Consider the following 21434-nt stretch of genomic DNA (forward strand, 5'->3'; position numbering starts at 1 on the left):
GAACAAGAAGCAATGGGTGGAAACTAATCAAGGAAAGAAGCAACTTAGAACTAAGGAGAAATTTCCTGACAGTTAGAACAATTAATCAGTGGAACAACTTGTCTCCAGAAGTTGTGAATGCTCCAACACTGGAAGTTTTTAAGAAGATGTTGGATAACTATTTGTCTGAAGTGGTGTAGGGTTTCCTGCCTAGGCAGGGGGTTGGACTAGAAGACCTCCAAGGTCCCTTCCAACTCTGTTATTCTATTCTATTCTATTCTATTCTATTCTAAAAGATCAGACATTAGGAAGAACGTCTTGACAGTAACAACCATCAATCAGTGGAATAAGTTACTGAGTGGAGCGGTTTCTTCTTCACTGGAGGTTTCAAACAAAGGCTATAGACATTTGTGGTGATGCAATGAATCGTGAGAGCCATTTTGGTGTAGTGTTTGAGGTACCGGGCTAGAAACTGGGAGATCATGAATTGTAGTCCTGCTTTGAGCACAAAGTCAATTGAGTGGTCTTGGGGTGGTCAGTCCTAAGAAGGAAGCAATGGCAGATCACCTCTGAAAAGCCTTGCCCAAAAATCTGCAGGGACTTGTCCAGGCAGTCTCCAAGAACGTGGCACAATTGAATGGAAGAAAAAGAAGTGTCCTCCAATGTGTAGGGAAATGGACTTGATTGCCTCTTCCCGTTCTGTGATCATAGGGGATCCACAGTGAAGTGAAAGGATGATCCAGGAATCAACTCAGAGTCCTTTTTCCAGAAATTACTGAATTCCGATCTGGTGGATTATCTAGTGAAATAGATATTCTCATTCCTCAGCAATAACTTCTGACATCTTCCTCCAGATTTTGAACAAAAAGAAGCTGGAAATGAGTCTGAGTCACTTTAACTGCAATTCATCTAATGAGGGGTGGGAACCTGTGACATTTCAGTTGTTGCTAAACACAAACTTTCAGTTGTCCTAAGAACTATATAAAGGATTCTGGGACATACAGTATAATTTAGCAAAATTATGAATATACTTGCCCACTTCCAAAACTGAATTTACTCCCGGCCATATTGGGAACACTGAAGAAAATCTGCGCCCAACAGAACTTTCCACTTAATCAGAACTGTATTGGTTCTTTATTAATTACTTTTTATGTATCATGACAGGGCTATCACTTTACATGATATTGTATTAAAAGCCTGAGAGTCTGATGGTCTGTATTTTAAGACTGGTAGATAATGGAGAAAGGGAAGAGAAAATTATTCAGGGAGAAGGAGGAAGAAGAGTGTACAATATTGCAGTGACGCCTACTTAAGCAAAGTTATAGAATAACAGCCTTCCTGTACTTAGTGTCTTAATTTTATTTATTTAATTTGTATAAAATATTGGTGCAGCCACACATCTTAAACTAAATTCTGGGCAGTATACAATCACGAATAAAACCATAAAAACAAAAAACAGTAAACCAATAAGAAATATTTATTATTTATTTATTATTTAGACTTATATGCCGTCCTATCTCCAAAAGGACTCAGGGTGGCTCACAACAATAAAACACACAAAGTTCAATTTTTTAAAATACCCAATAAAACTATAAAAACCATTAAAATCCCCTCTAAAACCCCTTCAGTCCAAGCCGGCCAGGCGGAATAGCTATGTTTTAAGGTCACGGAGGAAAGAGAGAAGGTCAGGGGCCACCCGGAGGCCCAGGGGGAGCTGATTCCACAGGGTAGGTGCGCGCACAGAGAAGGCCCGCTCCCTAGGGGTCGCCAGCCGACATTGTCTGGCCGACGGCACCCCAAGGAGTCTTGGATGATTTCCTAGACTTCCCTAATTAGCATGATTACGCTGACTAAGAATTCTGGGATTTGAATTCCAAACAATCAGGAGGACTCTAGATGGGGAAAAGTGTAAGTATGAACTCAGTTTGGATGAGTGATTTGTAGGGAAGAAGTAAAGAACCTTCACACAATTGTTTCAAAAGCAATTATAACAGCAGTAAGGGGGGAAAAAAACAGGGATTCTTAGGAGAATAGGAATATGTGATGGTCTCTATTGGAAAATAAGACCAGAAGCTAAAATAAATTCTGGATTTAAAAAAATCAGTATCACTAACAAACTGGCTAGTTCCTATATTTGGGCAGAGTTAGTTTAATTCAGCAGTGTATTCATAGACTGAATTACAGCCATTCTATACAAGCTCTTGCATAACTGGCTTCAGAATTCATTATTGCACCAAAGTAATATTTTACCCAACTAGAATGTGATTAATTTTTTTTTTTTACAAAAAAAATTTTTTTGGAATAAACTACACCATCCATGATTAAAGTCTGTCCATAATGAATTGGTATCTTCATATTCTCCTTTGTTTGCCACTAATTTGCAGAATTCATTTAAAAAATAAATTCTATTGTGTTCACAGAGACTTCCCTTTTGGTTCATAGACTGCTTTTCATCCAAAGGATCTCCAGATATTATAATATACAAGAATATACTGGGGACAATATATTTAGGGTCACAATCTCTGTATATATAGAGAGTGCAGCAAGGAATTTCCAAGTGCAGGAGAATAAAGATACATTACACAAAAGTAGATTTATAGGATACGTACAAAGCAATGCATTTATCTTTCTCTCTGTCTCTTTCTCTCTTTCTCTCCCTCTCTCTCTTTCTCTTTGTCTTTCTTTTTTTCCAGGTATGCACCACTTGGCATTTTGTTTTTAATTGCTGGGAAAATAGTTGAGATGGAAGATATGGGTGTGATTGGAGGCCAGCTTGCCATGTATACAGTTACTGTTATCATTGGTTTGCTCATCCATGCAATTATTGTTCTCCCACTTCTCTACTTCTTCATTACTCGGAAAAATCCTTGGCTCTTTATTGGAGGATTGTTGCAAGCTCTCATCACAGCTTTGGGAACTTCCTCAAGGTAGGCTTTCACAATCAAATAGCTTGGGATACAGGAGTTTTTACTGGGTATATACTGCCTGTACATATGCATGACCCAAGAATAATAGGTCCCAAAATAAAACACCCACACACCCAAATTGGGTTCAGCTTATCTACAGATGTCTATGGAGATTCTCAGTCATCCAGGTCATGGTTGTCCCAAAGGTGCTTTTTCAAGAGCCAACTGGACTTCCTGGTTTTTTCTTTGAAGACGTTTTGCAAAACGTCTTCAAAGAAAAACTAGAAATTCCAGTTTGTTTATTTATTTATTTATTGGTTCGATTTATATGCCGCCCTTCTCCAGAGACTCAGGGCAGCTTACAATGCGTTAAGCAATAGCCTTCATACTTTTGTATATACCTGCTTAGTAGGGCTTTTGCCCCCCCCCCAAGCGTTGTTCTTTTTTATACAAAGTCAGCTTATTGCCCCCACAATCCGGGTCCTCATTTTACCTACCTCGAAAGGATGGAAGGCTGAATCAACCTTGAGCCTCGTGAGATTTGAACTTGCAGTAATTGCAGGCAGCTGGTGCTACTTAATAGCACTTTAGTTTGCTGCGCCACCAAGGCTCTTATATAGTTGCCTCTTGAAAAAGCACCTTTGGGACTTACCTACAGATGTAATACTTTTTTAAAATGCTGTGTATTCCATATATACTAGAGTGTAAGCCCGTCTGCCTATAAGCAGATTTTTAACGTTTTAACTAAAATACCATGTGCCACCCACATATAGGCTGACCCTCAAAATTTTCAGTTTTCACAACTAACTATGGATAGCAACATTTTTCATAGTATTTTGGTTAAAAACTTGAGAGCTTATCCCTGGATAGGCTAGTCCATGAGCATATACAGATGTTTTTATTGCAAAAGATTGAGAGAAGATGTGATTATTCCAGATTTCTGTCATTATCCCAGGTTTCTGTCACTCTTCAACTCTACTTTAGGTTTTACTTTACACCTAACATGTTGTTCCAATATGTGTGTAGCAACATTCATTTGCATCTATGTACTATTCAGAGTACAATATAAGATTTTGATGCACATCATATTCTTTGGCTATATATTCCAATAAATGTTTTAATTGGACATCTCTTTTACATTAATTATTCTTAATCCTGAAAATTAATATCTGAAACTGCTTTGCACTGAGAGATATCTTTTAGTCTAGTGCTGTCTCCAATTTACACAGACATCAGTGAAATGAAAGGCATTGAAAATGTGTAGGCACCACACATGATTTACCTGTACTGTATGGTCTTTCTATAATATACATCTAGGAAACCAAATTCTGAGTGCAGATTCCCTCAAATTTGGAGAATTGTCTGAAGATTAACTACATGAATAAATTATTTCTCATTGTATATACATTCATATATACATACATGAAACGGAACGGAACGGAACAGAGCGGAGCAGAATAGAATAGAATAGAGTAGAATAGAATAGAATAGAATAGAATAGAATAGAATAGAATAGAATAGAATAGAATAGAATAGAATAGAATAGAATAGAATAGAATAGAATAGAATAGAATAGAATAGAATTTTTTATTGGCCAAGTGTGATTGGACACACAAGGAATTTGTCTTGGTGCATATACTCTCAGTGTACATAAAATAAAAGGTACGTTCATCAAGAATCATAAGGTACAACACTTAATGATAGTCATAGGGTAGAAATAAGCAATCAGGAAACAATATCAATATAAATCGTAAGGATACAAGCAACAAAGTTACAGTCATATAGTCATAAGTGGAAGGAGATGGGTGATGGGAACGATGAGAAGATGAGAAGATTAATAGTAGTGCAGACTTAGTAAATAGTTTGACAGTGTTGAGGGAATTATTTGTTTAGCAGAGTGATGGTGTTCAGGAAAAAACTGTTCTTGTGTCTACTTGTTCTGATGTGCAGTGCTCTATAGCGTCTCTATACATACATATATACATACATACATACATACATACATACATACATACATACATACATAGTAATGGTATCTTCTTGTATTTTTCTCCCCATCTGGTTTCAGTTCTGCCACTTTGCCTATCACTTTTAAGTGTTTGGAAGAGAACAATGGAGTAGACAAACGCATTACGAGATTTGTACTGCCTGTGGGTGCAACTATTAATATGGATGGGACAGCTTTGTATGAAGCCCTGGCTGCAATTTTCATTGCACAGGTGAACAATATGGATCTAAACTTTGGGCAAATTATCACAATCAGGTTTGTAAACCCTGCAAAAATACATATCCTTGTATACCTATGCAAGGCAACAAAGCTAGAAAAGTCGGAATGAAGGGCATTTCTGAGTGGAATGCATGGTAACACAGGGGGACAGGACAATGATAAAGTAGGAGGTCATGAGCAATTCAGAAATCACAGAATATTTCATTGTTTGCAATGCAAATTATAATATCAAAACCTAATCCAGATTGAGACAGCTACATAGACTGCAGGTCTTCTTCATATTGTGCTAGTTATTGTTTTTAGAGTAATATAGAAGGGAGGGAGGGAGGGAGGGAGGGAGGGAGGGAGGAAGGAAGGAAGGAAGGAAGGAAGGAAGGAAGGAAGGAAGGAAGGAAGGAAGGAAGGAAGGATCTAAGACATCTGGAAAATGCCAGCTTGGTGAAGACTGGTCTAACTAATGAAGCTGAATACACTGTTGAGAATTTATTTATTTATTTGTTTGTTTGTTTGTTTGTTTATTTATTTATCAAATTTATATACCGCCCTACTCCCGGGGGACTCAGGGCGGTGAACAGCCAAGATAAAATACAGATAATACAAACATTAAAAGTCCATTAAAATTATTAAATATTTTGGCCGAAAACAAATTTAAAACACCCAATTTGTAAAACAGATTAAACGATTTAAAAATTTAAAAGGGAGATTTAGGCCAGGCCAGCCTGCTGAAATAAAAATGTTTTGAGAGCACGACGAAACGTGCGCAGATCCGGGATCCTCCGTATCTCCGGGGGGAGCTTGTTCCAGATGGTAGGTGCCCCCACAGAGAAGGCTCTCCCCCTGGGGGCCGCCAGTCGACACTGTTTGGCCGACGGCACCCTGAGAAGCCCCTCCCTATGGGAGCGTACTGGTCGGTGAAAGGCTATTGATAGCAGAATTGGTCTCGTAAATACCCCGGTCCGATGCCATGGAGCGCTCTAAATGCCTTATCTAGTTAAAGCACCAAATTTGCTTGTAAGAGAAATGAAAGGGGAAAGACTTTTGATCATGCAAACTAGCAACTGATTCCAACCAGACTCATGAACTTCTAGCCAACAACTTCTTCAAGGCTGAAAGAGATTTATGAGATAAGGACAGGTTTTAAAAAATGAAAATGGCAGTATGATTGGTTTTATATCTCTTTCCTTGTAACAGTATTACCGCAACGGCTGCCAGCATTGGTGCAGCAGGAATTCCTCAAGCTGGCCTGGTCACGATGGTGATTGTATTAACCTCTGTTGGTTTACCTACAGATGACATAACGCTTATCATTGCAGTGGATTGGTTTCTGTGAGTATTTTTCTATACGAAGTAGACTAAAGACACGAGTGGAAACCAAATTTATCAGTCATTGTAGTTCCTTTCCTGAAGAAATGTATTGGGTCTCTTTGAAACAATACTCGGTTACGTTGCATACCAATGTCAAACTGTCATCTTATATAAAAAGAAGGCTAGAATAGGATACCGATTTGGATTTTTTGGGCAGAGATATGAAAGTTATTCAGTCTCTGTTCACCTTCCAAGCTGTAGTTTTTAAAAAGATGCATTATTCAGTCTCGTCAGCAACCGTATTTTCAACATGCAAATCTTAATTTCCCTGTTATTTGTTTCTTAATGAACCCTTTCAAATGCTGCAGCTTGCGGCCACTTAGTTTGAATCTCCTTGTGCAAGAAGGAAGAAGCCCAAAAGAAAATATGAATGTTACAAAACACCTACGTGCTGTTCCTTCTTGGAACTGATATTTAATTTTTAAATATGGTTCTTATTTCGTTTCACTATTTATTTTTTTCCCCATCAGTCTAGTATCATTTTCTCTTTACTACTGTGCAAATATTGAAGCACATGTTATTATATTGCTGATGTAATTTTAAGGAAAGAAAGTGGACTTGTCTTATATCTTCTAGTGAAAACTTTCATTGTGTTGGTAAACAGAGTAACAGTAACAGAATTGGAAGGGACCTTGGAGGTCATGGTTTACTTAATTTGCAACGTGTTCCCTAGGGATCGTTTGCGCACTACTACCAACGTTTTGGGAGACTCCATTGGTGCAGGAATTGTTGAACACTTATCCCGCCATGAGTTACGGAACAAGGATGCTGAAATGGGCAACTCCGTGATTGAGGAGAATGAAATGAAGAAGCCTTACCAGCTGATTTCACAAGAGAATGAGAATGAAAAGCCCTCAGACAGTGAAACCAAGATGTAAGGTAGAGGAAAGCTGACACAAAGCACTAGAGATATGGAAAATGTACACTTTCTTTGGTCCTTCTGCTTGTTCCTCATTTCTTCTTGTACTCTCAAAGCACTGAAAAGGTTTAAGGATGAACTAGATATTACGGGAGACATAGAGTGTGTGACATGCCTCCTCTGTCTTGTGATAGCTAGGTTAGAGCAATGAACAACAGCAGGCTGTTGCTCCATATGCCTCACCTTGTTCCTTCCAGTAAGGAAGGCCAGAGAAGGGCAAAGCAAAACACAGTATTGCCATGTCTTATATTGTGTTTACCTAGACATACTTTCCCTGGCCTAATGCCTTCCTGATGTGAGACTACAACTCCCAGAATTCCATGCAGCAGACATGCTGGTTAGAATTCTGGAAGTCATAATCCACTACATTTGTGGGACATCTGGCTGGAGAAGGCTGCACAATTTGTGCAGGAGAAAATAGGGATGAGCTGAGCTGAGCGTTTTTCAAAATTGGTGAAAAAATATTCCAAATTCATGGCTGCAGGCCGTTAAAAAAAATAATAGGCATTACACAAAGTGATTTGCAACATTTTAATGGGTGGTAAATATTTTATCAAATTAGCAAGCTTATTCGAGAAAATATATATATATATTTCCTTATCCTGTTAATGTGATCTCATTTAATATAAGCTGAAACAGCAGAACAGAAGAAATCCTGAAAGAGGCCTTAGCATTTTGTTCAAATGCTACATGTTCTTAGCACCATCAAGTCAACCTTTGACATTTCATGCTATTCCTAGAGAAATTAATAGCAAATTTTGATTTCTTTTTTTAAAAGGATAGTGTTACCTTATTTCATTGCTGTTAGAACAGCACAAGTACGAATACATTTTTTCCCCTAAAGGATGAAATAAGTGAATAGTATTTCCCACAGGTCATTATATTTATGAATTAAGCAAAAACTACTAATCATGTGTTCATTTCTAACCAATGGGATAATTTAGTATCAGAAAGAGGCTTGTGCTTCTTGGTACTGTGCACCTTCAAATCCCATTGATTTTGTATATCACAAACCTGCAAATACCTCTGTGTATGTGTAACATTATGACTCTCTTTTAGATGATAGTATTTAGCACAAATACTGCTACTCATACACACTGTTTTTTTTTTCCAGGATCAGAGATCAAATGCACACACATTAAAAACATATGCACTTTGGAACAGGAAATTTATCTTATAGTTGCTTCATTCCTATGGACATATTGAATTATTGCTACCACAGCAATTGTGATGTCATTATTTGATCAAACAACTGTAAATATTCTGCTGATTTAATCTAGTGAGGCTTAGATAAATTATAACCCACCAATCATATATAGTTTTCAGAAAGTAACTGCTTTTGCCTCCTACAGAAACTGTTAATATGGTGGGATTATAAACAGTTAGGCTCCAGGAAGATTACCATGGTTCATAAATTGTCCTGCCTTAAATCTCAATTTACCACTGAGTTTTCAATGGGAATTGAGATCCTCGCTGATTTATATCCATATGGCATTTCCAATCAATCATGGGAATTATAGTTTAGTCTGATATTAAGAATCCTGTTGAAAATCCTTAGCCTACACACAAACAAAGACAGATACACATACACCCAACTTAAATTTCCATGAAAGAGAAACCAACTTTAAGCCAATTAGAATTTTTGGCAAAGATTTAATCTAACAGTTCATCATCACCATTGCAACTTTCCTGAAACATCCATTGAATTTAGCAACCTAAAGACCAAGATATGAATTCTAAAACACCCATATTTTAAAAACAACCCAAATGAAATAAAAAAAAACCCTTGTTTCCAGGCAGACTTTGCTGGATTTTATGCACAATGCTAAGCCATCATCATACAGATGAGCAAAAAGATCTCAAAACAAAGAGGTAGCTGACATAGAGGTGATCTGCTATGATCAAACTAAGAAATAAATTGGGATTTTGTTTCTCTTAGCAGCTTGCTTGTTATATACAGTAGGAACTAGAGATTGCAGCTGAAAAGAAATTTACTATAACCTAGCAAAAAAACGAGGGTTTGCTGTGATATAGTTTATTTAATAATAGATTGCAGGTTATTTTAAACCACAATTCTTGACTGCACATTAAGGCAAGCCACCAGGAATCTGCTATTGAAAGAAAATTGGGTTTGGTTTGTCCTTCCTTGTTGCGTAGGAATGGCTTTCCCCAAAGTTCTTTCTACTAGTGATATAGTCCTTGACTTATGACCAAAATTGAAGCCAAAATTTATCTTCATAAGTGAGAATTTGGTAGAGTGATTTTTGCCCCATTTTATGACTTTTCTGGTCACCGTGGTTAAGTGAGTCACTGCCGTTGTCAATTTAGTAACATGGTTGTTAAGTGAATCTGGCTTTCCCATTGACTTTGCTTATCAAAAGGTGATCACATGACCCTGGGACACTGGAACTGTCATAAATATGAACTAGTTGCCAAGCATCCAAATTTAGATCACATGACCATGGAGATGCTGTAATGGTTGTGTGAAAAATGGTCATATGTCACTTTTTTCAGTGCCGTTGTAACTTGGAACGGTCATTAAATGAATGGTTGTAAGTCGAGGACTACCTGTACTAGTTTGTGATTTATACTGTCTGCAACTATAGCTAGGATGAGTTTAAATTAAACTTCAGCAGCTAAATTGTCTGCCAATCCCTGTTTTTAACTCTCCAGTACAGGATGTCAAACTCAAGGCCTGCGGGCCGGATCCAGCCCGCAGCGTGCTTAGATCTGGCCTGCGAGCCCATCCTGGAAACAGCAATAGACTGGCCCGCGGTGCCTCTGCCAGCGAAAACAGAGCTCGGGGGGGGGGCACACGCATGCCTCCTGGGCTCCGTTTCCGGCCACGTCAGCCTCCTGCAGCCCTCTGCCAGTGAAATGGAGCTTGGGATGACTGCAGGCGGCCTGCCCGGGCTCCGTTTTCACTGGCAAAAGGCTGCAGGCGGCTGTCATGGCTGGAAGTGGAACCTCGATGAGTGATGTCAATCTGGTTACGACCACCCCGGCCACGCTCACCCCCCCCCAAGGTCAAACACAACCCTGATGCGGCCCACAATGAAAGTGAGTTTGACACCCTTGCTCTAGCAGGAAAGATTTTAGAATCTCTTGACACCGTGTTAAGTATGAGTATACAGACGGAACTCTAGACAGCAATGCCTACAAAGCATGTGTCAATTTGTGCTTTCATAGTGAAACTACAGAGCCAAAAATGCTTTCAGGAAGGGGAATCTTCAAAAATTTGGTTAAATGGATTTTTTTTAAAAAAATAACTGGTTTAAAGACTAAACTTTCTATTCCACTACCACTTTCTCTATGTTAGCAGCATCCATCTGATAGACCCTGCTAACACAGAGGGGAGATAACTTTGTATAAAAATAATACTAACGTGGTGCTTGATTATTTTTTAAGAAAAAGAGTATATAAAGAGAATAATGAAAACATTTAATAAATATTGAAAATATAAAAGACTTTTTTAAAAAAGAGGTCTTCGGGACTAAGAAAGGACAGTTTTTTAAAAAAAAAAATTGGCATGAGATTGTGATTTTTGTCCATTTGAAGCTTGCTGTTTCCCAGAGCCCGTTTATTTTTTAAAAAATGAGATTTTTAAATTATATTTTACATGCGTGGTCACAGGAGACAGGAAGGAAAGCTTTATGCAAGCAGAATAATCTCTGCAATGGGATGCTTGAAGGAAACCTTTGTGACCCGTTACATTCCATATGTGTGGGACTCCTAAACCATTATTCCCTTTTCTGCTAGTCAGGAATAATGGGAGACTCCCACATTTGAAAGAGTTTGATTTCATACGATGGTGTAAATATAAACATACATTGGTTGTATAGTTGTTGGAAAAGTATTTTAATAGCATTTTTCTAAAATAGGGCTGAGTTATTCCTTATAGCTGCCAATCTGATACAGTGTTTCCCCGAAAATAAGACCCTGTTTTATATTTTTTTGAACCCCAAAATAAGCACTTGGCCTTATTTTCAGGGAGGTCTTATTATTTTGGGGCGTGTGGAGCAAGACGGGGCTCCTCCTGCCGTCTTACCTGATTTCCAGCTCTGTCTCCCTAACCCTAACCAGAGGAAATGGCGGGGACTGTCTGCGCATGCATTTAAATCTTTTTGGGGAGGGCTTATTTTCAGTAAGGGCTTTATTTTCGGGGGGGCTTATTTTAGTGCATGTGCTCAAAAGCCCAATCGGGCTTATTATCCGGGGAGGTCTTATTTTAGGTCTTATTTTCGGGGAAACACGGTATTTCAAGGTTCATTCATTTGTTCCCAAGATTGTAAGACTACCGAAAGCTACAAGATGTGTTTCATCCTGGCTAATTCTCAGAATTCTGCAGTTATGCCCTGATTTTTTTTTTTATTGTTATTGTTACAAAATGGTTATTTCACATAAAAATTGATATGATCCAATCTAAGCTAAGATAGCTAGCCATTGTCTGATGAAACAAAAGACATTTTCAAGGTTCAGTCTCACAATTCGATTCAGAGCCACCAAGCATTACAGACAAATCTAGGCAGATTAAAAGAGTGATGCTTTGCAATAGAATTCTCGGATTCAGTATTGAAATCTTAAGTAAACTGCTGGTCTGGAGAGAAACATTTAGTTTTTTTGAGTTTTGACTATCAAATGTGGGAATGATATTTCTATTTAATCCAGGCTTATAGCAGACCAACTCATTTTCCATCAGCTGCTGCTCAGAGTTTACAATAGACCTTTTCTATCCATCCCCTCTCCCAGAGGTGGTATTTAGCCAGTTCGGTTCGGGCGAACCGGTACCAGCCTGGATATAATCCCATCCTATTTAGCCACATTTACTAAGCTGGGCGCATGCACGTGTGAGCAAAGAGCATGCACAGTGGTGGCTTGTGCAAGCGTAGCGAGAGAGAGAGCGCACTCTTGTCACATTTGTGAACTGGTAGGGAAGGTAAGAGAATCCCACATCTGCCCTCTCCCCTTTATAAACTAGTATAGTAAACACTATACTATACTAATTTATAAAGGGGAATAGGCTCCCTTGCGCTTTTCTAATCTCTCAGTTTCTATTCCTTTTGCCTACTCGTGGAATAATTCCCAACGGTAGTAGTTTACAAATGAACATTCTGTTCATTTCTGACTAGCGAAGAGTCTTTCCTCACTACTCAGTAGGTTTAACATAAGCGAGGCCTGCCTTATCTGGCCTGTGAAAACCAGACAATCACAAGACAGTAGCAAAGAGTTGGAATTTTATATACCTCTTCATTTTCAATTGTGGATTTTTATAACCCAGATCCAGTAATCTTAATATGAACTACAAACCACTCACAAGCCCTGTATTTCCACTGGATGCCTCCTGTCATGTTCCAGGCCAGGGATGGGCGATTAATTTTCCCAAGGGGCCACATGAGAAACTGGGACTAACCAAAAGGCCTGTGGAAGAGTCTATCCAATAGGCCTGTGAAAGTGCGTAGGCATGCATGCACGCAAAAAATGAGCAGCCGCCCTCAAAATAAAAGCAATGAAGTTCTATTGCGTGCTTGGCATATACTTATTTACATTTGATTTCTAATTTCCCATTGATCTCATTTGAGCTGGACAGGGACAGCCAAAGGGCCAGATGTGGCCCAGATCTGTTCCAGGCTATATTACAAATGCAGAATGATAGACTCTAGCGATAATGCCCTTTCTAGGGGTAAAAGCCCCATCCTAAATTGTTGCTCAGTGGCGCCTTTTGAGGGACATTGTCAAACTGATAACACACACAAAAAAAGCAGGCTTGAAGTTTCCGAAACACATTGAGGATTATCTTAAAAGTGTGACAGGTGTATAAAACCCCGCAAAGATTTAACATTTCAGATTGTTAAATGGGATTGCTTCCCCTCTGAAAAAGAATAGGAATGAACTCAGTGTGTCTGATGGTGTTTAAAGTAAATGCAAAGCTCTTATGTAATCTCTGACTGTACGCAGTAAATGGATGTGCCTTTTTTAATTATTTGTTTCTTGTTTGCGCTAACAAAAGGAAAACCTAGATTAGAGACAGGTGTTTTCTGAAATGTAACTAGAGATATTTTTATAGTGGTACTGTAATGTGTACAAAGTTAATATTAAATTGTATGGAATAACTTTTACTATGGTTTGCTTTTGAACGGATACTATTTTTTGGAAAAGGGTTGAAAAGATTTTCATGTAAAGAGCTATCATTCTGTGCTGTCACTTTAGGAGAAAATGGTATTACGAAGTGTGGCAGTTCTTTAACTTTATACTAACTCTGTTTCTTACAGAAATCATGAGCCATAGAATATTCTCTCTTTTGTGCCTATTCTGAGTTGGCAATTGATGCACCCAGGGTGTGGCTTGAGAAATATTACTTTGTAGGTGTATTTTCAATTAAAAAGCAAATAGTTTTACATTATTTGTTTTGAAAAGTGTGGTCTTTTTCTCCTCAGTGAGTCTTGAGGTGTACTAGAATCTACACCAGGGGAGTCAAACTCAAAGCCCGGGGGCCATATCCTGCCCATGGGGCCGCCCTGGAAACAGCGAAGGACTGGCCCGCAGTGCCTCTGCCAGCGAAAACGGCACTCGGGAGGCCTGTGTGCGGCCCTTCCAAGCTCTGTTTTCTTTGGCAGAGGGTTGCAGGAGGCCATCAGAGCCGAAAACGGAGCTCAGAAGCCCATTTTCTCTGGCACAGCTCTAGGGCCACCACAGACGCCCTCAACACGAGTGACGTTGAGCTGGCCACACCCATCCTGGCCACACCCACTCCGGCCCCTTGAGGTCAAACATAACCCTGATGCGGCCCTCAATGAAATTAAGTTTGACACCTCTGATCTACACACTTGCTCACACTTACAATAGCTATTCATTATACATGTTGGCCTCGGTCCTAAGAATGCTCACTCAGGCGTAAACCTGATTTCATCCAGGAAAGATAAAGGTAAGGATGCCCTTTGTCAAGTGACTGCTACATTTTAACAAGTTTTTATTGGCAGAAATCATTTAGCACTGCATGGGGGTGAAATTCACTTACCTTTCCCTACCAGCTCGCAAATGTGAGCGTGCACGCCTCCTCCACGCATGCGCAGAGTCTTCTGCGTGTGCGCAGAGGGTCCAAAACAGGACATGATGATGTCCGGGTGGGTGGGTGGAGCCTCCCGCTACTGGCACTTCCAGATTGCGCGATCCAGATAGATCCAGCTGAATTTCACCCCTGGCACCGCAGTCTTCCAAGATGTTTTCTTTCAACTTCAGTATTACTCTCATCATAGCTGAAAAATAACTCTACAAAATCCAGATAGCAGAAAAGAGTTGCCTATGCCTGTACTGCAAAATATTATTTGTCCAGATTTTTGCAGCCAGATAAGAGACAAGACAAGGTGGAATAATGTGATATGGGTTAACTTACTCTGTTGTGTGATATCTGCCATTCCCCTTTCCATAGGCATACACAATCAAACACAATCTTATACTTGCACATCACAAAAAGAGAGTGAGCCAGTGTGCTAAACCAAGGTGAAGCAACTAACCATGATTTTACTCATGATTTAGTTGTTAGCTTACCTATAACCATGATCCAACATGTGTTCCAAACTTGAGGAGTTGATCTATCATTAATTTCTTCTTTCAGTGTCTGGACAGAATCAATAGCTGCAACTATTCCAGGTGCAGAAGTAGCTTCATTTCTCTGGTTCTGTTCTGAAATCCTCGGGCATTGGTGGGCTGCAAGGAAATGGAAACCTGAGGGGTTATAGAAAGAGGAAACCCAAAGAGTGTACAAAGAGGCTGGTTTCATATGTCATGACTCCAGCTTGATTAAGTTAAGTTCATTCATGAAAGGGTGATATTGCCACTTCCCCAATCACCAACCATGAAGTTGGCATAGATTCTGGAATGGCCCAAAACTGCAGCTGAACATGAGTTGTTATGTCATCTGGCATGGAGCCAAGAATAAATCTCTTAACTATGATTTATACTAAGTTTGACATGTAAACATGCCTTAAATGCATTTACTGTGTTATAGGAATTGCAATAGCACTTAGATTTATATACCACTTCACAGTGCTTTACAGCCCTCTCTAAGCGATGTGAGTCAGCACATTGCCCACAACAATCTGGGTCCTCATTTTACCCACCTCAGAAGGACGGAAGGCTGAGTCAACCTTGAGCCTAGTGAGATTTGATCAGCCAAACTGCTGGCAGCTGGTGATCAGCAGTAGTAGCCTGCAGTACTGTACTCTAACCACTGCACCACCGCGGTTAGCCTGGGAAAATGCCTCCCATATATATAATATTGAAAGGAACGTCTTGCCTTCTATTAGCACAAAACCCTATTTCTCACCATAATCCAGAATAATAATGCTCTATTTTCATTCCAATATTTTATCAGAGACCACAAGGGAAAAGGTCTAGATTTTGTAGATTGTGCTACAAAAATCCTGATGAGCACTAGGTGGCAACAACAATGCAGAAAGTTCTAGCTCTTTGCTGTCATCTAATAATCATTTGAATAGCTGCAGGCCAGGTATGGCAACCCTACCATAAGATCTTCAGTCAGTCCATATGACAAGCTTTTCCACCCAGAGTTCTTTGGAAAATGACTTCCTCCCAAGTTATGTACCAGCGAGCATAATGCAATTATTCTACCTATATGCAGTCAGTGAAATGTCTGAGTTGAATCTGATCTTGGTGATAACATCCTTACTGTTTTTTTAAAAAAGTGTTTTGCTATTTTCTGCTTCCAGGTTAATTTTTCACATCTAGCTTGATGGTGATGAAATATAAACTTAGTTGCTCACTTTTACAGAATATTAATATCTCAAACTTTATTAGCTAATAGGAAATACTAAATTAGTTAAGTACTAACAATATTATTAACTATGGTATCAAAGCATCTGCAGTATTGTAAAGCAGAGAGATGTGTCCAGATATATTGGATTACAACAAATGTCATTTTTTCTGGCTGGAATTCTATATTGCCATCACATCACATTTGAAAGAAATAATAAAGTAGTTCCCTTAAGAATAGCGAAAGACAATTTACAAGATCATCTGCTATTTGCCTATTTGGAAGAATAGAGAACTCCTCCTAGAATCCTAGAATGACTCCTGGAGTCCATAAATTATAACATTCTGTTTTTTCAACTTTATTGCCAGATAGCATATATTCACTGTATTTTCAGAAGTACTGAATCCTGTTCATCCAACTTGCCTTCTTACAAAATAGCAATAGCACTTAGATTTATATACCGCTTCACGGTGCTTTACAGCCCTTTCTAAGATGTTTACAGAGTCAGCGTATTGCCCCCAACAATCTGGATCCTCATTTTACTGACCTTGGAAGGATGAAAGGATGAATCAAGGATGAAGCATGTGTGTTAGTCGTTCCTGACTCTAGGGGGCAGTGCTCATCTCCATTTCAAAGCCGAAGAGCCAGCGCTGTCCAAAGACGTCTCCGTGATCATGTGGTCAGCATGACTAAATACCAAAGGCGCATGGAATGCCGTTACCTTCCCACCAAAGGTGGTCTCTATTTTTCTACTTGCATTTTTTACGTGCTTTTGAACTGCTAGGTTGGCAGAAGCTGGGACAAGTAAGGGGAGCTCACCCCGTTACATGGCACTAGGGATTCGAACCTCTGAACTGCTGACCTTTCAATCGACAAGCTCAGCATCTTAGCCACTGAGCCACAGCGTCCCTTCTGGGCGCTATAGGAAGTAGCTATTATTCCTATAAGTTTCAGACCTTTTTATGGCACAAGGAAATGCAAATTCAAAGGAAATGATTTCAGTGGGACATATTCTGAAGTAGATTTTCATACAGGGAAACATATATAGGAATTGATGGTAAGTCGTTGCAGTACAGACAGATTCGTAGCAGCTTAAATCAGAACTGAGCCAACAATTCAGTGTTCTGAATGAAGAACATCATAAACTCTTCATTGTTCTACACCCCCTACCAGCAATAAAATAATTTTATTCATATTGGCTGCATTCACTCAACACATTGAACCCAGTTGTTGAGACAACCCATTTTCTGGATTCATAAAATACACTGAAACGTAAAGGCTGAAGTTGCACCACATCCTGAGGCACAAAAATCAAGGTTAGCATTAATCAAACATATCGTGCAAATCCAACTGCTGGATCTTTGTCTTATTTCCCTAAGTGTGTTGCCTTTTTTTCCCTGTCTTTATTTTATATGCCACTCTAATCTTCAAAGTCTGGTGTTCATTATACAATAAGTATTGAGTTCATTTACTTTCTCCAAACTCCTTTCATTCACTTCATATTAGAATTGTATTGTTTGTGATTCCACAATCACTTTTGCAGTGGTGGGATTCAAGTAATTTAACAACCGGTTCTCTGCCCTAATAATTTCTTCCAACAACCAGTTTGCCAAACTGCTCAGAAAGTTAACAACCGGATCTCCCGAAGTGGTGCGAACTGGCTGAATCCCACCACTGCACTTTTCCCAGAAAAGTTGAAAGAAAAATATAGAGAGTTTAAACTGGGCAGAGAATGGAACTTATGCATCGGGCTGTCTCCTCCCCAACCTGCTTCTGTGCATCCGGAGAACAGAACCAACATGAATTCTTCCTATCGCTTGCAAGAAACTCCTGCTGTTTCTCAGCTGCCAAGGAAACTGGAGAGAAAACTAAAATTCTGGGACTTGAATCTTTATTGTGTCAGCAGATGTGTAGAATACAGGCACTGTCATATAGATAGATAGATAGATAGATAGATAGATAGATAGATAGATAGATAGATAGATAGATAGATAGATATAGATATAGATATAGATATAGATATAGATATAGATATAGATATAGATATAGATGATATAGATATAGATATAGATATAGATATAGATGTATGTATGTATGTATGTCTTTGGTTATTCGGGTTTTCTCCCGCGTAAAATTGGAGGTTTCTTGGCGACGTTTCGACGAAGTCTCATTCGTCATCTTCAGGCTGGTGTTCTCGGCTTCGTGCTTCCATTGCTCCTGGAAGCACAAAGCCGAGAACACCAGCCTGAAGATGACGAATGAGACTTCGTCGAAACGTCGCCAAGAAACCTCCAATTTTACGTTTCTGGGCCTTTTTTCTGCTGACAAACTGCAACTCTGTGTTGCTCTCTGGGAGTTGCAGTTTGTCAGCAGAAAAAAGGCCCAGAAACTTAAAATTTCCACTACTGGTTCTCCAGAACTGGTCAGAACCTGCTGAAGACCACCTCTGCCAAGGACTGAACTTTCTACATCAAACCTAAGAATTAATTTTGCCAACACTGAGTGTCATGGAACATGTTTTAACGTAGTTCCATTAAAGAACATGTGATGCTTTTACCATTTTAGATGAATCAGAGCAGGGCATCTTTTGACAAGGAATACTATTAAAGTGGTTGCCTAAATTATCCTTTAAATGTAATATAAAAAATTAGATTAGTTGTAATATACACCTTTTTAATTGCCTCACTATAAAAGAGGCACATCCCCATTAAACAGATTAATATTTTTAAATCATTTGTGGCAAATGGAAACTCCCTAATTGTTTTGTGCTCAAAATTCCAGATTCGGTTTCCAGAATGTTAACTGTGGATGCAAACAAGTGGCAACATATTTATAGAATATTCAATTAACCTTTGTGTAATTACATACATACATATTTTTAAGTCTGGTCTAACAAAGACCAGAGGGAATTTAAATGTTAATTTCAAATTACACAAACCTTCAGGGAACTTTTCCTAAGTGTCTGATAAGCTGTACATTTATTTTACATGGTTAGGGTTACTTGTTATTTATAAAATTTATAGCTCACTTTTCACCTTGGGCAGATTTTTAAAATGATTAAGATTATGAATATTGTATAAGTAGTTGGCAAGATCATTTTCATGTAAATAACCACTGAGAGTTGCCAGATTACAGTAGGATAAAAAATAAAACCAGGGCAGCCATTGGCCCAAAATGGTGTAAGGTGATTGGACTAGACCGGGGACCCCAAACTTGGCAGCTTTAAGACTTGTGGACTTGAGTTGAAGTCCACAAGTCTTAAAGCTGCCAAGTTTGGGGACCTCTGGACTAGACCACCAAAGTCTCTTCCAACCTTATTATTCTATGTTCTTTATAAAATCCATAGATAAGAAGGAACCACTTCCACAATTAACCTAGAAGACAGTTTATTGATGTTTGAAGTTGGTCCCAGCAGCAGAGCTAAAGGCACACAATACAAGGGCGTTTCTAAATGGAGACTGGGTGGAATCCTACCGATCAAGAAGGTGGCAAAATTTTTGTGGTCGGCAACCAGCAGGCAATTGTGAAGTGAGAGGTACTATATTGTGCATGTGGGCAGGGACACAAGTTTTCCAGGGGTGTGTTTCCTGTGGCTTGGCAGAGACTCGGGGGTTGCTTTAAGCCTGTTTTAGAAAATACGCTACAGTTGATGGGTGTTTCGTAACTCAGGGGTTGAAATTTGCTGCCAAATAATGCAAATGTTCCCAGAAGATCTGAAGGACTCAAAATGCACTTTTTTCCCCCTCCCTGGGGCCTCTGCTTGACTATCTTTTTGCTAGAATCAAGAGCTCAGTTATAGAAGAATCAGGGGGGAGAACAGCCGGTGATGGGTTTCAGCAGGTTCTGACTACTTCTGGAGAACCGGTAGCGGAAATTTTGAGTAGTGCGGAGAACCAGTAGTAAAAATTCTGACTGGCCCCGCCCCCATCTATTCTCTGCCTCCCAAGTCCCAGCTGATCGGGAGGAAATGGAGATTTTGCAGTATCCTTCCCTTGGAGTGGGGTGGGAATGGAGATTATACAATATCCTTCCCCTGCCATGCCCACCAAGTCACACCCACAGAACCGGTAGTAAAAAATTTTGAAACCCACCACTGAAAACAGCCTTTCATCTATTATGAAAACTATGCTCTCTAGCTACTCTTGTAAAACAGCACGAACTTAGGTTGGTTACCGACCTGCTGAAAAGAAAATTGGAGGCGCCAGTAACTAAAACTGATAGAATGGTTTCACTCAAAGCATGAACTTCACTACAAATCTCACCCATTTGGTGAATAAATTAGGCAGCTGAAAAACACCTACAATACTATTTTTATTTGCCGGAGTTCGGATGGAAATAGAAAGGGTCTGTCAGCACTACACTTGCTGTTTCTATGTTTTACATGTGGATGAGGCTGCATCCAGGTATTTGTGAACAAAAGTTATAATTAGCTTAATTAACGCAAAGGTTCACATGCACCCAGACAAAAGCAGACATCCTCACTGTGCAATTCCAATTAACTTAAAACAGTTAAGAGCAGAGATTCACGAGGCTAAATATAAAAACTTCTGACAGACTTATCCATTGAATATAGGGTTTTTTTTGTGAAATAATAAAAATAAACATTGAATACCGTTTTCTAAGGAGTCTCGGGTTGTAAGAAATATCCTAACAAACAGTGCTGTATGGAAAATATATGTCCTGGAAAATACATTATAATCATCTTCAAAATGTAGACATTGACAAGAGAGGGAGAGAGAGGCTAGTGTAAATGCAGTTGGATTGTAGACAGTAAGACAAACTGTATGTTTAGTTTCACTCAGGGGTGAAATCTAAATTCTTTTGCTACCGGTTCTGTGGGCGTGGCTTGGTGGTCATGTGACTGGGTGGGCGTGGCCAGTTTGACATCACAGGTCACTCACTGTTAGAGCCAGGAGCTCCACATTCTGACACAGAACAGCAGCACATTCTGTCACAGAAGCCAGGAGCTGCTCAAAAACACATTCTGCCTTTCTGAAGCCCCCAACTCTTTGAGTTTCCCTCTGGCTTGACTGCCCAGGTGAACCTCGGAGCCTTCTCTTGCCCTGCTCTTCATCCCAGAGGGCCGTGCATCCCCCCCCGCCAATCCTCCGTACAAGCCGTTTCTGCAAAGGCAGACCCTCCCCCTTGCAGGACGATCCAAAGAGGGGAGGGGGATGCTGCTAAAAAAGCCGCCTTCCACCTGGGCCTCTTCCTGCAGCCAAACGCGCCCAGCCGTCTCTGCCCTTTCCTCAAACTGGCTGTGCATGG

The 21434-nt window shown here is 39.6% G+C and overlaps 1 protein-coding gene across 1 annotated transcript in view; it reads left to right on the forward strand.

The window, feature by feature from the left end:
- The window catches only part of SLC1A3 (solute carrier family 1 member 3), a 51007-nt gene extending 41843 nt beyond the window's left edge, over positions 1-9164 (forward strand). The window contains exons 7-10 of the mRNA XM_034442387.3: positions 2673-2906; positions 4954-5148; positions 6304-6438; positions 7151-9164. Coding sequence (XP_034298278.1) covers positions 2673-2906; positions 4954-5148; positions 6304-6438; positions 7151-7355 — 769 coding nt within the window. The 3' untranslated portion in view covers positions 7356-9164. The remainder of the gene's footprint in view (positions 1-2672; positions 2907-4953; positions 5149-6303; positions 6439-7150) is intronic.
- The last annotated feature ends 12270 nt before the right edge of the window (positions 9165-21434 follow it).

The sequence above is a fragment of the Pantherophis guttatus genome, chromosome 2 (assembly GCF_059756535.1).
Source record: "Pantherophis guttatus breed Tessera chromosome 2, ASM5975653v1, whole genome shotgun sequence".
NCBI classification, from domain to species: domain Eukaryota; kingdom Metazoa; phylum Chordata; class Lepidosauria; order Squamata; family Colubridae; genus Pantherophis; species Pantherophis guttatus.